The 17,111-nt window shown below is 52.1% G+C and overlaps 2 protein-coding genes and 1 long non-coding RNA gene across 6 annotated transcripts in view; 2 read left to right on the forward strand and 1 right to left on the reverse strand.

Annotated features, from left to right (window-relative positions):
• The window catches only part of Nr4a1 (nuclear receptor subfamily 4, group A, member 1), a 22,351-nt gene extending 21,278 nt beyond the window's left edge, over window positions 1-1,073 (forward strand). For both annotated transcript variants that reach the window (XM_005411925.2, XM_005411924.2), the window contains one exon: window positions 274-1,073. In XM_005411925.2, the coding sequence (XP_005411982.1) occupies window positions 274-530 (257 nt within the window). In that variant the 3' untranslated portion in view covers window positions 531-1,073. The remainder of the gene's footprint in view (window positions 1-273) is intronic.
• On the reverse strand, window positions 975-11,018 carry LOC106147369. The gene is made up of 2 exons (XR_001232225.1): window positions 10,744-11,018; window positions 975-4,303 (listed from the first exon to the last, which is right to left on the reverse strand). It is a non-coding gene; the product is annotated as an uncharacterized LOC106147369 (long non-coding RNA).
• Window positions 11,019-11,164: 146 nt separating this feature from the next.
• The window catches only part of Atg101 (autophagy related 101), a 9,876-nt gene continuing 3,929 nt past the window's right edge, over window positions 11,165-17,111 (forward strand). The window contains exons 1-3 of one of the 3 annotated variants that reach the window (XM_013508473.1): window positions 11,283-11,417; window positions 11,691-11,811; window positions 15,750-16,076. In XM_013508473.1, coding sequence (XP_013363927.1) covers window positions 15,825-16,076 — 252 coding nt within the window. In that variant the 5' untranslated portion in view covers window positions 11,283-11,417; window positions 11,691-11,811; window positions 15,750-15,824. Of the gene's footprint in view, window positions 11,418-11,690; window positions 11,812-15,749; window positions 16,077-17,111 lie in introns of those variants that run through there. The other 2 variants (XM_013508474.1, XM_005411927.1) reach the window with 2 other exon arrangements.

Here is a 17,111-nt window from a genome sequence, read left to right on the forward strand (position 1 = left end):
CTCTCCAGAACAGTCTGGAAAAAATGCCTGCCTAGCCAGAAAAGCTGAGTTAGGGTTTTATTTCATTTTTGTGACCTGGGGCAAGTCATTCAAGTTCACTGGGCTGGCCCTTTTGGAATGTGAGGGTAATAAGTGTTCCTTCTGATGAGGCTTGAAAATGGAACATACTCTGGCCAAAGGTTGCTGGCCACACTTGTAGGGGCCTGGGGGAAGCTGGGTCTCCTGGTGGTGCTGGTCCGTGGCTGGGCGGCTGATCCTGCATCCTTCTTGCAGACCGGCATGGGCTGCAGGAGCCACGGCGGGTGGAAGAGCTGCAGAACCGCATCGCCAGCTGCCTGAAGGAGCACATGGCGGCCGTGGCGGGCGAGCCCCAGCCGGCCAGCTGCCTGTCACGTCTGTTGGGCAAACTGCCCGAGCTGCGGACCCTGTGCACCCAGGGCCTGCAGCGCATCTTCTACCTCAAGCTGGAGGACTTGGTGCCCCCTCCACCCATCGTCGACAAGATCTTCATGGATACACTGCCCTTCTGACCCTGGCCCCGAGCATGTGTGCACAAGTTTGTGCGCTCTTACGCCACCCCACGTGCCTTTAGCCCATGGCCCACGGACCCCCAGAGCATCCTCCGGCCTGGGCTCGGGCTGCAGACTGACTGACTCATCTCCTCACCTGCTCTAGGAGGTTGGCAGGAAGCTCAAGTCCTGGGGAAGGGGGATGCATTCACGGGGGTGACCCCACAATTTGTCTTATTCCCCCAGCCTGGCCCTGGCCATCATGTTTTTTGTAAGATAAACCATTTTTAACACATGCCGCTGTGCTGTAAATAAGCTGAATGCTGCTGTAAATACAGGAAGGAAGAGGTTGGCGTGGGGGTTGGGAGGAAGGGATGGGGCCCCCACTGGCCCAGTCAACCCTTCCCAGCCTCCTTTCACGTGTACATAAACTGTCACCCGAGGAAGAAGACAAATGACAGATTCTGACATTTATATTTGTGTATTTTTCCTGGATTTATAGTATGTGACTTTTCTGATTAATATATTTAATATATTGAATAAAAAATAGACATGTAGCTGAAATTGGGATTGTCTATCTCTGACATCCACTACCTCTACATACATCCATAGTTACATGAGACAGAGGCGTGGCTCCGGGCAGACCTTAGATGTTACCAATTTGAACTAGCAGGCCTCGGTTTACTCATTTATAAAAGCAGATCACGATGGCACCTGCTTCACTAGTGCTCATTTCTAACGTGTGGAATGTCTCTGGAAATTTGACTGAACCTGGCCTCGTCGCAATGCTAGGCTATCGCTCCGGGACAGAGTTACACGCTAGCTCTCTAATTACTGCTTTCCACATTGATGAGAAAGAACAGCCCCTGCCTCACAGCTGTAGGATTAGGGGAGTGTGTTTGTGTAGCTTAGCATGGGGATGGATGGAGAAGCCAAAATGTTAGCAGCTGATGTTGCTTAAATTTTGTTTCATCTCTATTCTCAACATTCTCCCCACCCCTGCGACAGGCTCCGTACAGCTGGCATCCCTGGTCTTCTTAGCAAGAAAATTGTTCTGAGACTCTCACCCATGTCCAAGTGCCTCCATACGGGTTCTTCAACCCTCCTGCTAGCTCATTAGTTGCCTAGACAGCTGGTTTTATTATTAGTATTTTTTTGGTATCAAGAATCAAACTCATGACCTCGTATTTGCCAGGCAGGTGCTGCACCACTGAGCTATATCCCTGGCTCTACTCAGCTGGCTTTAAATGTAGACTCCTGAGCTCTGCTCCCCAGAGGCAGGTCTGGGGGCAGGCTTTCCTGAAAGGGTGCTTTTGGAGCTAGCAGCTCCTCCACTGTGCTCAGTGCCCGTCCAGCCTCATCACTCCCTTGGACCTGTAGGAGTCCTGCAGGTAGTATTTTCACACCTGTTCCTCACTGTCTCCGGCCCCTGGTGCAGGACCTTCATCTCTGCTTGCATGGGCCCTGGGAACTGTCTAGATGGAGCCAGCCCCACTGCTCCGGTTGAGCACAATAGGGCTCTGCTGTAGAGGCAGGGAGAAACCCAGGCCTTCCTCGGTAGCCTACAGCCACACGCCCTCACTTGGGTCCTGGGAATGCAGTCCAGCTTCAGCCTTCTGCATGTGGCTGAGGTAGGGGATGCGGGGGAGTGACTGCCATGCCCAGCAGTGCAGCTGCCCCCCACCCCCCGCCCCAAACTTGGTCAGCAGCACTAGCACCTGAAGGGGTGATGGGTAGTGGCTTGCCTCCACCTGCCTGCTGCTGCCAGAGAAGCCCTTCTTCCTCACGGAGCCTCAGCTTCCCCACCTGCTCAGTGTCGGGGGTTGTTGGTCTGGTGATTATGCTCTGGTTAGGAACAGAGCTTGCTAGGAACCTCCCACCGCTGTGACCGGACTGAGTCCTTCTGGCTTTGGGTCACCCTCCAAGTGCCTTTAGCACAGACAGATGTGGCGACAGGCCAGGCCGCTGGGGAAGGCAGAAGGACTGCAGCACTTAGGTGCTTGGGGTGGCGCCAGGGGCCAGGAATGGGTGGGGTAAAGGAGAATCTTGGTCCCCACAGTTCTCAAAGCAGCATTGTGATGATAATAGCTACCAGCTAGCTCCTTTTCATGTGTTTATTATTTCAGGCCTCAGTAACACCCAATGAAGGAAGCAGGATTATTTCCACCTCACAGGTGGGTACTCAGCATGGTAGAAAGCAAAGACTCTGGATCCAGACTGCCTGCGTTTAAACCTTGGCTCCAGGGCTGGGGGTGTAACTCAGAGGTAAAGCACATGCGTGCTCAGGGTGCATGAGGCCTTGGGTTAGAGTCCCAGCACACACCGGTGTGCTCACAAGTATACACAAAGGAAGTAGGAGAAGAAAATCCTGGTGCTAGCTCTTCCGGTTTTTTTCAGATTTTTTTTGTTTTTTGAGAGAAGGTCTCACTGTAGTTCAGGCTGGCCTTGAACTTGTAGCGATCCCCCTGCCTCAGCCTCACAAGTACTGGGATTACAGGCACTTTCCACCATTCCTGGCCCGGTGTTAACTCTTACCAGCTGGCTAATACTGGGCCAGTTACTTAACCTTTATGTCCGTTGGTGTTTTTATTTATAAATGAGAGAAAAACTGTACCTTTCATAAAGTTGCTGTAAAGACTACGAGTGGATATACATAAGTGTTCCAAGTGGTGCCTGGCATGCAGTAAACACCCAACAAATGGGGCTGGGGGTTTAGCTCAGCGGCAAAAGCGCCTGCCTGGCAAGCGCAAGGTCATGAGTTCGGTTCCTGGTACCGGAGAAAAACCAAAAAAAACAAAACAAAAAACACCCAATAAATATTAGCTATTGCTTTTCCAAGAGGCTAATCCAGAGGACAGGCAGTGACTTCCCCAAGGTCACTTGGTTTCTAAGTAGTGATTGGCCGTGTCTGGCTACCTCCCAGCCCAGTGTCTTGCAAATAAAAGCTGCCTTGGCGGCAATTCCTTTCCAGCATTCTGACAATTGGGGTACAGCACGTGGGGGTGGGGGACCTGCCCCTCCAGCCCCACCCTGCCCCACCCAGCTGGAAGCTGGAGGCAGGCCCTTTCTTTCCACTCAGCAACTGGAGGAACTGGCCTCCAAGTCTTGCTAGGGGCCCCTGAGTGCGAACAAGGGGGCATTGAGTCTGGTGGGGCCTCACAATGGCTGCTCTGTCCCTGCTGGCCGGGGGCTGGGCCCATTTCCGACAGGGACAATAGTCAAAAGGCAATGACGCCGGCAGGGCCTGGAATCCCGGGCGGGATTTTCCAAGGCCTCAAAGCCTGCTGTTTGTCCTCACACGCAGACCCAGGAAGCCTGCCTCCGTCTCCCCACCCCACCCACGCTGGGCACCGTGCCCAGAGGTCCTGGACCCCTCCTCAGCCTTGAGATGCCACCGTAACTCAGGAGGGTCTGAGATCTCAGCTGAGAGGGACACTGTACACCACAGGTCTGTGCCCATGGCCTTTCTCTGGGGCCTAAGGTGGAGAAAGCTGCTCCACATCTGGACTCAGGCCACCAGGCTTGGTCATGGAGAAAGGTGGTGGAAATAAGCATCGGGGAGGCGAGGAGCTTCTGAAGGTCACAGGCAAGCACGCTGTGGTGAACTGTGCTGTCCGCATGGTCCATGGCGTATCCAGTATGCTCGCCTTCGTGGCAGCAGCTTGTGGCCCAAGAGGGTGGTATATGTCTGTAACCCCCATACTGGGGAGGCTGAGGCAGGAAGATCGCTTTGAGTTCAAGATGAACTTGGATGACATAGTGAGTTCAAGGCCAGCCTGAATTAGCGTGAGACCCTGTTTCAAAAAAAAAAAAAAAAAAAGTGTGAGCACAGTCCAAGCAAATCACGAAGACCCTATCTCAAAAACTCAAAAGGGCCAGGAATGTAGCTCAGTGGTACAGTGCTTTCCTGGTGTGTAGGAAGTCCTGAGTTCAGTTTCTAGTACCACAAAAAAAATGAAACACACACACAGGGAGCCCTGAGAGGTCCTGTCAGAGACAACAAGATGTGTGGTAACTGGATGGTGAGCCACGGCGGCCTTCATAGCCACGAGGCAAGTGTGCGACTCATGCCTGAGCTGTGTGCTGGCTGAGAGCGGCTGGGCCTGGGACTCCAGAAGGGTTAAGCTTAGAAATGCGGGTGAGTCCCAGCCTCTTCTCCGCAAGCCCCTGACTGCGGCAGGGGCCTCCTTAGAGGACGCAGCTGAAGGGGTGCGTGAGCCTCTGTCCGCCCGGCTTGAACTCGCGGCCGGCCGCACAGCTCAGCCGGCAGCTTTTCTGGCCTCACCAGAGCAGCCACGGCTCAGCCTCAGGCTTTGGGCTCTGCCCGAAACCCTGCCTCCAGCCCTGCTCCAGCCGCAGGCTCTCAGGCTTTTGCCCAGGCCTCGGCCCTCAGGGTGAGGGTAGATGTGGAAACTTCTGGCCCCTGCAGCGGGTACAGGAAGAGTCAGTGCCAGGCTGAGTTCTGTAAAGGGCCTTCACTCGCAACGTTTCTTGCCCCTTCTGAGGGCAGGAGGGCCATTCCAGGCTCCTCAGCTGACTTCAGAGGTGGACAGGGACTTGGGCCCTAACTTCTGCCTCCTGCCCACCACCCTGGGCCTTTGCTCTGCTCATCCTCCCACCACACTGGCTCCCCCTCGCATCTTTCTGGGCCCGGACGCTGTCAGGCTGGGGGGCACCTGAGGTCTTCTCAAGGTCTGACCCAGGCATTGGCACTGTCCAGCCTCAACTTGGGACCATAAATCAGGCTCAGCGAGGCCACAGAGGCTGGGGGTGGCAGCTGGGCCAGGAAGGGGAGTGCGGGGGGGGCCCTGTCCTGGTACATGCTGCGTTAGCAGGGAGCAGTGCCCAGCTGCAAGCCAGGCGGGCAGGGTGCTGACTGGTGCTGCCCGCCTAACCTGGTGCCCCCACCCAGGGAGCCTAGCCTTGGGGTGACCAAGCAGGAATCCTGGACCCTAACCCAGAGAGTCCAAGGTAACTAAGACACTATAAGGATACACAGAGATGTCCCCTGCCCTGCAGGAAACCAGCGTCAGATAAACAACCCTCAGGGGTAGATACAGACCCTCCCCTATCAGGGTGGCTAACAGCCATTCCCCTTTGTAGGGAGAGTCACAGAGATTCCTTTACCCCAAGAATGACAGATACACACACCTCCCAAAGGAACAGATACACAGCCCTTGCAGGGAGAGACAGTCTCCCTAGGGACACTGAACAAAAATAAAGCCCCATCCCCATCTCAACTAGGCTGGACAAATAGACCTTCCCTGAGCACGCAACACAGTTTCTCCCCAACGTGGAGGACAGATCCCCGGATCCTAGCAGGACAGAAGGCAGGCATGCACCGTAGCCTGGTCTAGGGCTGGCGGCCGCCTGATGAGGTTAACAGGTTGGGACTGGGAGGCACCTCTTTCTCACGCCCTCTGCCACTTTCTCTGCTTTCTCTTCCGCCCAGCCATTTCCTCTGCCACAGAGGGCGGGGACAGGGAGTGACGTCCTAGAAAGGGTGGGAGGTGGAGGAGCCCCTGCCTAGGATCCCAGGGGATAGAAGTCAGAAGGAGACAGCTGGTGCTCTTCACCCCTGCGGCCTGGCCCTGGCTGGAGGGTGAGCAGGCAGGGTGCTGGGTGGCTATCCAGCCAGGCTGGCCACCATCAGGAGCCCCTGGCCTGACGTCAGTCCCACACATTGTTGTTTCTGGGACTTGAGTCACTCCCTGTGACGCCACTGGGGTCAGCTCTGGAGCGGCTAGAGCGGCCTTCAGGGCCAGCTTCGGGGCTTAGCTCTCCCCTGGGTGCACCCCAGGATGAGGTGGGGCCATCTAAGGCCACACTCACCAGGTGACGTCAGCTGCCTGCTCCCAAGGTCTGGAGTTGGTCTTCAAGGTCCTCCACAGGCCTCTGCTCCAGGCGGGGCTACGAGAGCCCTGGTGAGCGGCTGTCTGCCTGGCTGGCCGGGGCTCTGAGCTCTGGCAGAGAAGTGCTCCACTCCCTGTCTGCTAGCCTCTCAGGCCTGGGAACTCTGATCCCCCTCAGCCTTCAGGGAGACCTTTCCCTCCAGCCTTGCATTTCCCTTCTCCAGAGAGTCTTCCCAGAATAACCGCCTAGTATCTCCTTCCTGGAACCCCACCCCTCCCCTGCCCATCAGGCTGTTGTCCTACGTTCTCTGCGGCCCAGCTGCTTTACTTCTGGTGCCTGGGCACTTCCTAACTCCCTGGGAGCAGGGCTGGAGATCCCTCCTTGCTCTAAATGTGTCACTTTTCTCTTCCATCACACCATCCCTCGGGGATGACAGCAGCTATCCTGGCCATCTCTGCCCCCAAAGAACCTACTATTGTTTCTTTCATACTACTTGTGAGGTTTTCTTGTCCAGTGTAGCCCCTGGTCCATTTCCTCTGTAAGACTTGGAGCTTCCAGAAGGATACAAGTGTGAGTTGTCTTGTGGGTAGTACAGGTATTACATGGGCCTAGTGTACACGGTTGCATATGTTTGCCATGAATGAGTGAATAAATGAACAATTATTATTATTTTTGAGAGAGAGTCCTCTTATAGTCCAGGCTGGCCTGGAACTCACGATCCTCCTGCCTCAGCCTCCCTAGTGCTGGGAGTATAGACATGCACCCCAACACCTCGCAACAATAATGAAGACGCATCTTGATTATCACGGGTAAAGGTGTAGGATGGGAAAACTCACCTTAATAGTCTCACATTTTTTGTTTAAGACCCCCTCCCTGACCAGAAGACTCAAATGGGAGTGGGGCCCTGCGTCTGAGCTTTGATGAGAACTGCCCTGAAAGAATTTAGGGAAGTACAAGGCAGCAAGCAAGGCTTGACCACCTGGTGAGACCAGAGAGGCGAGAGGAGAGTAGTACAAGGAAAGGCGCTATGGGGAGGATGAGTTTTGGAGTAGGGCAAGGATAAAAAACTAGCGGAGCATGGCATGCCTGTAATCTCACCACTAGTGAATTCAAGCTTAGCCTGGGCTATATATCTGAGCTTAAGGTCAGCCTGGACTATTTAGTAAGATCATGTCTCAAAAAAAAACCAAAAAATTGGCTGGATGTGATGACGCACGCCTACAATCCCAGCATTTGAGAGGCTGAGGCAGGAGGAATGCTGGGAGTTTGATCCCAGCGTGGGCTACATAATGAGTTGAAGACTATTCTTAACTACATACTGAGACTCTGTCTCAAAAAACAAAACAAAACAAAACAAAAACCACCACTACCACCACCAAAAAAAAAAAACCTGGAAAAAAAAAAGAAAAACTGGGCATGGTGGTTCACACCTCTCATCCCAGCACTTTGGAAGCCTGAGGCAGGAGATTCACAAGTTCCAGGCAAGCCTGGGCAATTTAGCAACTTAGTAATATCCTGTCTTTAAAAAGGAGAAGAGAGGGGCTGGGGATTTAGCTCAGCGGCACAGTGCCTGCCTGGCAAGCGCGAGTACGTGAGTTCAATTCCCGATACCAAAAAGGAGAAAAGAGCCAGGTGTGGTGGCCCATGCTTGTAATCCGGAGGCGGAAGCAGGAGGATCACTGTGGGTTCGGCCGGCTTGGGCTACAAAGTGAGCTTAAGGCCAGCCTGAACTGCAAAGTGAAACCCTGTCTCAAAAAGGCAATCAATCAATCAATCAATCAATAAAAGGGGAAAAGGGGGCTGGGGAATATAGCTCAGTGCAAAGGCCCCGGGGTTCTATCCCCAGTACAGCCCCGTCCCCCATAATGGAACAAAGAAGAGCAGTTGTGTGGGTTGGTGAGTAATTAGTTAAGGATTTCAGAGACAAAATCAAGAGGACACATACACACAGAGGAGGGAGGTGAGATAGACAGATTTATTACAAGAAGGCCGACACATCCCAAGCTCTGAATTACAGTCAGCAAGTGGAGAGCCAGGAGAGCTGATGGTGTAGCTCCTGTCTGAAAGCAGGTCCTTCACACCCAGCAAGAGAGCAGGAAGGGACTGATGTCCGGGCCCTATAGCTGCCTTATGTCCTAGTCAAGTTGACACATAAAATTAACCATTACAGCAGGTCACTGCATTTCACTGAGATTTCATTATCTGTAAACTGGGGGTGGGGTTGGAAATCATCACTATAGTGACTGCAAAGTGCTGGCATAATGACTAGAAAGGCTTGATGATGATGATGATGATGATGGTATCAGGATGGTGGCAGCAAGAGGCTGAGACAGTGTGTCAGGGCTGGGGATTTAGCTCAGCGGCACAGCACCTGCCTGGCAAGCACAAGGTCATGAGTTCGATTCCCAGTACCCGAAAAAAAGTAAAAAAAAAAAAAAATCCAGTGGAGACAGTGTGTCAGGGGTAGGTAGTGGTCAGTCATTCCCCTCACTCACTGGCCGGATATAGGGGTTGGGCTCTGGTTCCACTTCTGCAGCAGCGTTGGTCCCAAGCTCTCTGGGTCTCCATACCCCTTCAGCTTCTCACACATGCCGCCTCTCACTAGTTTTCTCCTGATGGGCTCCTAGTTTTATGCATGCTCTGGGAGAGGAGGCTGGTCTGTAGGGCAAGCATTTGTCTCTTTGTCCAGGCCCTAGGGGGAGTCCCTGGCTGCGCAGGAAGAGGCACTCCTACCTGGGACAGAAGCAAGGTCTGAACAAGAACAGATCCATGGGGAGGAAGGAAAGGGCACCAGGAACAGATGAGGGGGAGAAGGCCAGCAAAAGAAAGTGGGTGTGCAGCTGGGTTTGGAAGAACAGGTGGGAAGAGGGACCTAAAGGTTGGAAATGTAACAGCGGTGTGCTGGAGCCAGCTGGTACTGAGACTTAGGAGCCTACTGCACCCCTGATGATGAAGATGCAACCATTCAGCCAGGTGTGGTGGTGCATACCTGTAATCCCAGCACTCTGGGAGGCTGAGGCAGGAGGATTGCAAATTGGAGCCCAGCCTGGGCAATTTAGTGACTTAGTGAGACCCTGTCCCAATATAAAAATACTCTTTAAAAGGTTGGAATGTAGGTTAGTGGAATGGCCCTGGGTTCAATCCCTAGTACTGGCGAAAAATGATGTAATCATTTATTCAGTCCAGACTCTGAATTCAGTGATATCCTGTAGGTTAAAATTGGTATGGTAGAAAGTTGGCAAAAAACGCTACAAATCAATCTGGGTGTGGTGGAACCATCTATAATCCCAAGGATTTCAGAGGCTGAAGGAGGACTTGGGAGGTTGAGGCAGGACTACTGAGAGTTCAAGGCCAGCTTGGGTCACCTAGTGAGTTTTTGTTTTTGTTTTTTTGTCTTTCTGAAACAGGGTCTCGCTATGCAGTTCGGGCTGGTCTTGAACTCATGTTGTAATCCAGGCTGGCCTAGAACTCTCTATGATCCTCCTGCCTCAGCCTCCTGAGTGCTAGTATTAAACAGGCATGTGCCACCACGCCCAGCTGATATAGTGAGTTTAAGGGCAACCTGGGCTATTTTTGGAGACCCTTTCTCAAAAAAAAAAAAAAAAAAAAGCTACAATCAAGGGAATTTCCTATTAGATGTAGGTCAGCCCACTACTAGTGGGTGAGCTACACATTGGAGAGTGACAGTGCACAGGAGGGCCCTGCTGGAGGTCAGAACGGGAATTTGTTTATTTATTTATTTATTTTTTGTTTGTTTGTTTATTTTTTGAGACAGGGTCTGGCTATGTAGTTTAGGTTGGCCTTGAACTCACTATGTAGTTCAGGCTGTCCTTGAGCTGACGGTGATCCTCCTGCCTTAGCCTCCCCAGTGCTGGGATTACAGGCACGCGCCACCACACTAAGTTTAGAATTATGCCCTTTTTGTGCCACTCAATAATTGTTACCTGTTACTGTTTTGGAACATAAAGTGTGTTAGGAAAAAGAGGCATTTTTATCCTCAAGTTAAACAACTCAAGAGTGCTCCCTGTTGGAGGGAGCATGCTAGGCTCTGCAGGCATTTGAAAGCAATTGCCCCAGATTCAGCTGCCCTGGCTTTCCAATCTGTGTGGAGAACCAGTCATGCTCCCAGGCAGTTACACAGCACTAACATATTCACAGACTATTTCATGGGTCACAAAAGACTCATATGCGTTATCGCTTGGGATTCTCACAGCAGCTGCCTCTTTATAGAGGAAATCAGAAAGGATGAGAGATGTCAGAGAGGCAATGGCCGAATTACAAGCCTTACAAGAACTGTCACCAGATCGGGCATGGTAGAGCACCAGGTAGTGCTGCAGCATGAAGGTAACCCTCAGAAAGATTAAGCCCCTTTTTCTCATACCTTTGTGTGGGTTGAGGGTCAGGGATCCTCCCCGTTAAGTACGTTGGACAGATTCACGTTTTTGCCATCCACTCAGCGTCACGCAGCATACCGGTGTGCGCTCATTGTCAGGATTCTTGTCTGTCTGAATGCTTATGCCCTTGAATTTATGGGGATCGGTGCCTTTTCCTGGGCTTTCAGGGGAGAAGGGGAGCGCGCCCTTCCGAGGGGTTGATTCACCGCCAAGACACCCCTCCGCCAAGGAGGCAGCGCAGAGCCCATTTGGCCCCTCTTTCCTTCCCATCTCTATGGCGGAAGTGACTTGCTCCAGTCAAAACAAGTCTCGCTGGTGGGAGGGAGTGGACTCGTCCAAATAAGGGGGATACTGCCTAGCGTAAAGTCTTACAGTCAGAGAAATAATCAAGAAAAAAAGAAGCACCCAAGCTCCTGAGCATAACATAATTATGAGTGTACCTTTCTATGAGTTTCCAGACGCTGTGGGCAGCGGCAGTGGTAAGAGGCCTCGACCGAGCCCGGCGTTCCCCAGCCGGAGACCGCAGGTGGCATGCCCCGGCACGTCACTCGCCGGGACAGGGCGAGGCTTCTGGTCCCGGCTCAGCTGTTGCCGCGGTGGTCTGGCTCCTGAAGCGGCTGCTGTGGCGTGGCTCGCTGCTTCCAGACCTGAGTTCGGAGAGGTAGGAGACCGTCCTAACCGTCCGCCCTTCTTCCTGCGCGGGCGCGGGTGCCTCCAGCCACGGCGGGCCTAAAGGAGCGCTTCGACCCCCTGAGCCCGGCGAGGCTCCGCGGGGCCCCGCCCCCAGAGGTCCGAGGAGTCCGCTCCTCCGGGTTCCCGGGACTGTGGAGCTTCGTGGGCAGCGGCCGGGGCCGGGTGACTTTGCGGGAGGCCCTTTCCGCGTTCTGTCCCGGTTTTCGCCGCGGAACTCTGTAGTCTTCTGTTTTTGTTTTAGTCCATTTCTCGCGGCTCAGCGCCCGCGCAGAGCTCGGAGCATCTCTGCGGAGGTCGTACCGAGGCTGGAGGAGGAAGGGCGATCGAGCCCGAGGACCCGCGCTCCATCCTACACGCGTAAGGTGGGGACGGGGGTGACCTGGGTTTCAGCCACACTCCAGCCGGCCTGTGCCCCTTGCAGGGACCGCGGGGACGCGGTTTCCCACGCCTTGCGCTCCATTGCTCGTCGCAGTGCTGCGGCTGCCCAGCCAAGTGCAGCTACTCTGGGAGGAGGCTGGGGCTGGTCGGGACTGACTTTGTGCGGCCGTGGGTCCTGGAATAACACTGAGACTGAGAACAGACCCTCCACGTGGGGCCCAAGTGAGGCGGTGGATGGCTTGTATAAAAGGTTTGCGGCGGACCCAGAGGGGGCAAGTTAAGGAGGAAATGGGGCCGGACTGGAGCTGGGAATCTCTAGGTGGGAAACAACGGGGATAGAGTTAAACTAGAGGGTAGGTACGGGCACGAGAGCCATCTCATCCTTGATGAAGGAGAAACCAACTCAGCGACTCGTAGAAGGACCTGGAATTCCTGGGTGAGGATGCGTTGTATTAGGCTCTGGACGGAGAGAACGAGAGAAGTGACGTCGGGCAGGCTTGTTTGTGGCGACTGGGGACCTCTAACTTGTAGACTGGATAAGGGAGTGACTCTGGCAGAATAACTGCCTCTAAATATCAGAAAAGCTCGCTTGTGGAAAGAGTGAGGCTGAATTTATGTGGCTTCAGGTATCAAAATAAAAAACTCACTGCTTTGAAGCGTGAGATGGAGTAACTGAATAGAACTGCCTAGAGATAAAATAGTCTTTTCTTTCTTTCCTTTTTTTTGTTTTTTTGAGACAGCATTTTGCTGTGTAGTGTAGAGTGGCCTTGAATTTACTATGTAGCCCAAGCTGGTCTCAGATTCACAGTGATTCTGCTGCCTCAGCCTCCTGAGTGCTAAGATTACAGCCCATGCCCATTTTAAAGATGGGATAGTCTTATGTGAGAAGCTGTGAATTCCTTGTCAGGGACCTTTGCAAGCTGAACACACAGCTGTGAAACTTGGCTGTTCCTCTGGGCATTTTTTTTTTTTCCTCCCTGCTTCTTGGTGCTGAGGGCGTGCTAGCCAAGCACTCTGTTACTGAGCTAGATCCCAGTGTGGGCTCCTGTTTGAGTGTTTACAAAGTTCTGGTTCTGAGGTCTCTTGACCTTCCCACTCTTCTCTGCCACTGCTGAAGTGTGGCCTAGCATTATCTCTATGCAATAACAACACAGTAATGAATTACAGCAGCTAATGCTTAGTAAATGTTTAGCACTTACCAGGTCCTGCTTTTAAGTGGTTTACACATGCTAACTCATTCACTCCTTAAATAATCCTTTCCAGGTAGCTGTTATTACTGTTTTCTTTTATAGATGGGGAAACTGAGGCACATGTGTGTTAAGCAACTTGCCTAGGATCACACAGGGAGTAATGGCAGAGCTGGAGTTCCACTGTAGGCTAGCTCTGGCTTTTGAGTCATTGTTTTTGGCCAGTATAATGTGTTTTATATATATTTCTTTAATTAGTCCTTGGCACCTTCCCATTTTTAAAATTTTTATTTATTTACATATTTTTGTGGTCCTGGGATTGAACCTCGGGATTTTGCACTGAGCTATACTCCCTCCTCCCCTTTTTTTGAGACAGGTTCTCACTAAGTCAGTAAGTTGCCCAGGCTGGGCCTGAACTTCCTATCCTTTTGCCTCAGCCTCCCAAAGTACTACAGGCATACACCACAGCACCTGCCTCCCAAGTCCCTTTTTATAGTTAGAAAACAGGTTCTGAGAGGTTGACTGATTGGCTTAAGGTCCTAGAGTAGTAGTCATCACTATGACAAAATAAAAAGGAGCAAAGGTTTATTTTGGCCCATGGTTTCAGTGCATGGTCTGCCATGTCTCTGTTGCTTTTTTTTTTTTTTTTCTTTTTGAGACAGGGTCTCACTATGCAGTTTAGGCTGACCCTGAACTCACTTTGTAGCCCAGGCAGGCCTCAAACTCATAGTGATACTCCTGCCTCAGCCTCCTGAGTGCTGGGATTACAGGTGTGCCCCACCGTGCCTGGCTCTCTTTTGCTTTTGAGTCTGTGGCTATCAGGACATTGTGGTGGGGAGTACAAGTTGGAACAAGGCTGTTCACCTTATGGCCACTAGGAAGCAAAAGTAGATAAGGGTTCGGGAGTCCTAGTATCCCCTGCAAAGGCACAGCACCAGTGTTCCTTTCACTAGGCCTCTAGGTTCATTACCTCTGGGTTCCACCACTTCCCATTAGCACCACAGGCCGTCAACCAAATCTTTAACAATGCCTTTGGGGGACATTGAAGATCCAAACCATAATACAGAGCAAGATGTAGGACAGCTGGGTGACATGACACACACGTGTAGTCTCAGCTACTCAGGAAGCTCAGGCAGGAGGATTGCTTAAGAGTCCAGGAGTTCAGGGCTGCCCTAGACAACATGTATGTGTTTATTTTTGTGGTACTAGGCCCTGAACCTAAGGCCTCAATGTGTGCTAGGCAAACCCTATACCACTATGACTCCAGCCCTTTGAGATCCCTCTTAATAAAAAGAAAGAAAAAAACCATTTAGGAGAGCTAGCATTCAGACTGAGGACTGTAAACATGGAAACTCCCCACGCTCTGGACCTCACTGTCCCGCACCTGATTGTGTTGTCACTGTAACTGCCAGGACTGTAGTGACCTCTGAATAGTTTTCTTGCCCAATCTCTTTGCCTTAAATCGTCCATGTTTATGCTGGAGTCTGGATGGCCCTAGAAATGTGTGGGATTTGGTGTGTATTTATTATGTGTTTTTGTTTTTTTGGGTTTTTTTGTTTGTTTTTGTTTTTGAGATGGGGTCTTGTTATGCAGTTCACGTTGGCCTTGAACTCACTGTGGAGCCAAGGCTGGTTTTAAACTTCAGTGATCCTCCTGCCTTAGCCTGTCAAGTGCTGGGATTGCAGGTCTGTCCCATCTCACCCGGCTCAATTCAGGTTTTAAAGCCCAACCTGTCTGGGCGTAGTGATGCACACCTGTATTCCCAGCACTTAGGGGGCTGAGACAGGAAGATCCTGGCAAATTTGAGACCAGCCTGGGCTACAAAGTGAGCTCAAGGCCAGCCTGATCTGCATAGCGAGACCCTGTCTCAAAAAGACCAAAAAGAAACAAAAAAGCCCAGCCTAAATAACTTTCATTGATTTTTCTTTTTTTTTTTTTTTTGGTACTGGGAATGGAACTCAGGACCTTGCACTTGCCAGGCAGGCACTTGTGCCACTGAGCTATATCCCTGGCCCTTCATTGATTTTTCGAAGCAGCTTGTGTCTCCAAAATAGGAGCCGTTCTTTGCTCTTTAGTCAGAGTTAAGTTTCTTATGCACAGATTTGATCTAGGCATGGGATGCAGTGACTCTTCATTGTTTTTAGGACAGTGTCCTAATTGTCTTAACCTGGTCATGCAAGATCCCAGGACATCAGACTGTGGGTCTTTCTTTTTTTTCTTTTTTTTTTTTTTTTTGAGACAGGGTCTTGCTATGCAGTTCAGACTGGCCTTGAGCTCACTTTGTAGCCCAAGCTGGACTTGAACTTGGAAAGATCCTCCTGCCTCAGCCTCCCAAGTGCTAGGATTACAGGCATGAGCCACCATGCCTGGCTGGGTCTTTCTTTTCTTATTCCCCTCTGGTCATCTCACCACAGTGGGGACATTTATCTGCCTGTTTCTCCTGCATTCCCTCAGCTTCCAGGGCTAACTTAGTGCCTGACAAGTGCGGCACCTGGAGCCTTTGCTGCTTACTGCACTGAACGCTGCTAATGGAATGTAGGCCTCCCCTGGCAGTTTGCACTGGTAACCTTGATTAATTGCTGCTTTCTAACTTGGGGGGCTTGTGATTTTCTGGAAGTATGTGCTGCCAGAGCATAGGGGACGGTGGAGGCAGGGGCTGAGCTGAGCAGGAAGTGAACAAGACCATGCAAATGGTTCACATGATGTCAGCGTTCTGACCTGGGCTCCTCTTGCAGGGTGGCCCCTGGGTGGGGCGAAGCTCCTTGTCTTTATCCTGGTCCCCTGTCCTGGTGTGGGCCACTGGCTGCAGGATGAACTGTCGCTCGGAGGTGCTGGAGGTGTCGGTGGAGGGACGGCAGGTAGAGGAGGCCATGTTGGCCGTGCTGCACACGGTGCTTCTGCATCGCAGCACGGGCAAGTTCCACTACAAGAAGGAGGGCACCTACTCCATCGGTACCGTGGGCACCCAGGATGTTGACTGTGACTTCATTGATTTCACCTACGTGCGCGTCTCCTCTGAGGAGCTGGACCGTGCCCTTCGCAAGGTTGTTGGGGAGTTCAAGGTAGGAGTTTGGTACAGCTGATGGCAGGCAGTGGCAGGTGGAGCTGGAATGTCCCTGTACCTTGGCTGGCTGTTGGATCTGCTTGCCCTTCTGGAAATGTGGATTGGGTTCTTTCAGGCACTAAGGTACAGGCCTGTTGAGAGCTCTTCCTGGGTGGGAGGGCTTGTGTGTCAGGGTAGGGTGGGGTGGGGTGGGGTGGGGTAGGCACAGGATGCCTGCACAGATTCCCCAGGGGAAAAGGAGAGCGGGAAGCCAATGTGGTCAGGTCCCCTTGGGGGGTGGGATCATTGCTTCTGTGGTCTTGACTTTGTCTGACTCTACAACTCTTACAACACCTTTCTACATCATTCATTCGTTCATTCATTCATTTATTGTGCAGCACTAGGGATTGAACTTAGGGCCTTCACACTGAGCTATATCCCCATCCCTTTAAAATTTTTTTCTTCTCAACACAGGGTCTCGCTAGGCTGTACAACTTTGATGCTCCTGGTTTACCTCCCAGAGCGTTGGGCTTGCAGGGGTGGGTCACGATGCTTGGCCTTCTGTGCTTACAAATCTACTTTTCTCATCCATTTGCAACTCCCTCGAAGGAAGGATTGCTGTGCTCAGTGGCTGCCAGCCAAGATGGGGACTCCTTTTAGGCAGTGTGGCAGGTGCTTTATATGCCTGAGTGAGCCGGGAGAAAGGTGTGGAAGGGTCAGGGAGAAGTGTGGAATGGACTGACTGCTAATGTTGGTCGCCTTAGGTCATGGGAATGGCAGTGTGGTTTTTCAATTTGTTCTTTTTTTTTGAGACAAGGTCTCGCTATGCAGTTCAGGCTGGCCTTGGACTCACTTTGTAGCCCAAGCTGGCCTCAAAGTCGCAGCAATCCTCCTACCTCAGTCTCCCAAGTGCTGAGATTACAGGTGTGTGCCACCATGACTGGCTAATTTGGCCTTATTGAGAGTTACAGTGTTTCCCAGCACTCGGGAGGCTGAGGCAGGAGGATTGCTGTGAGTTGGAGGCCAGCCTGGGCTACAAAGTGAGCTGAGGGCC

The sequence above is a fragment of the Chinchilla lanigera genome, unplaced genomic scaffold (genome assembly GCF_000276665.1).
Source record: "Chinchilla lanigera isolate Chin_1 unplaced genomic scaffold, ChiLan1.0 scaffold00146, whole genome shotgun sequence".
Classification (NCBI taxonomy): Eukaryota; Metazoa; Chordata; class Mammalia; order Rodentia; family Chinchillidae; genus Chinchilla; species Chinchilla lanigera.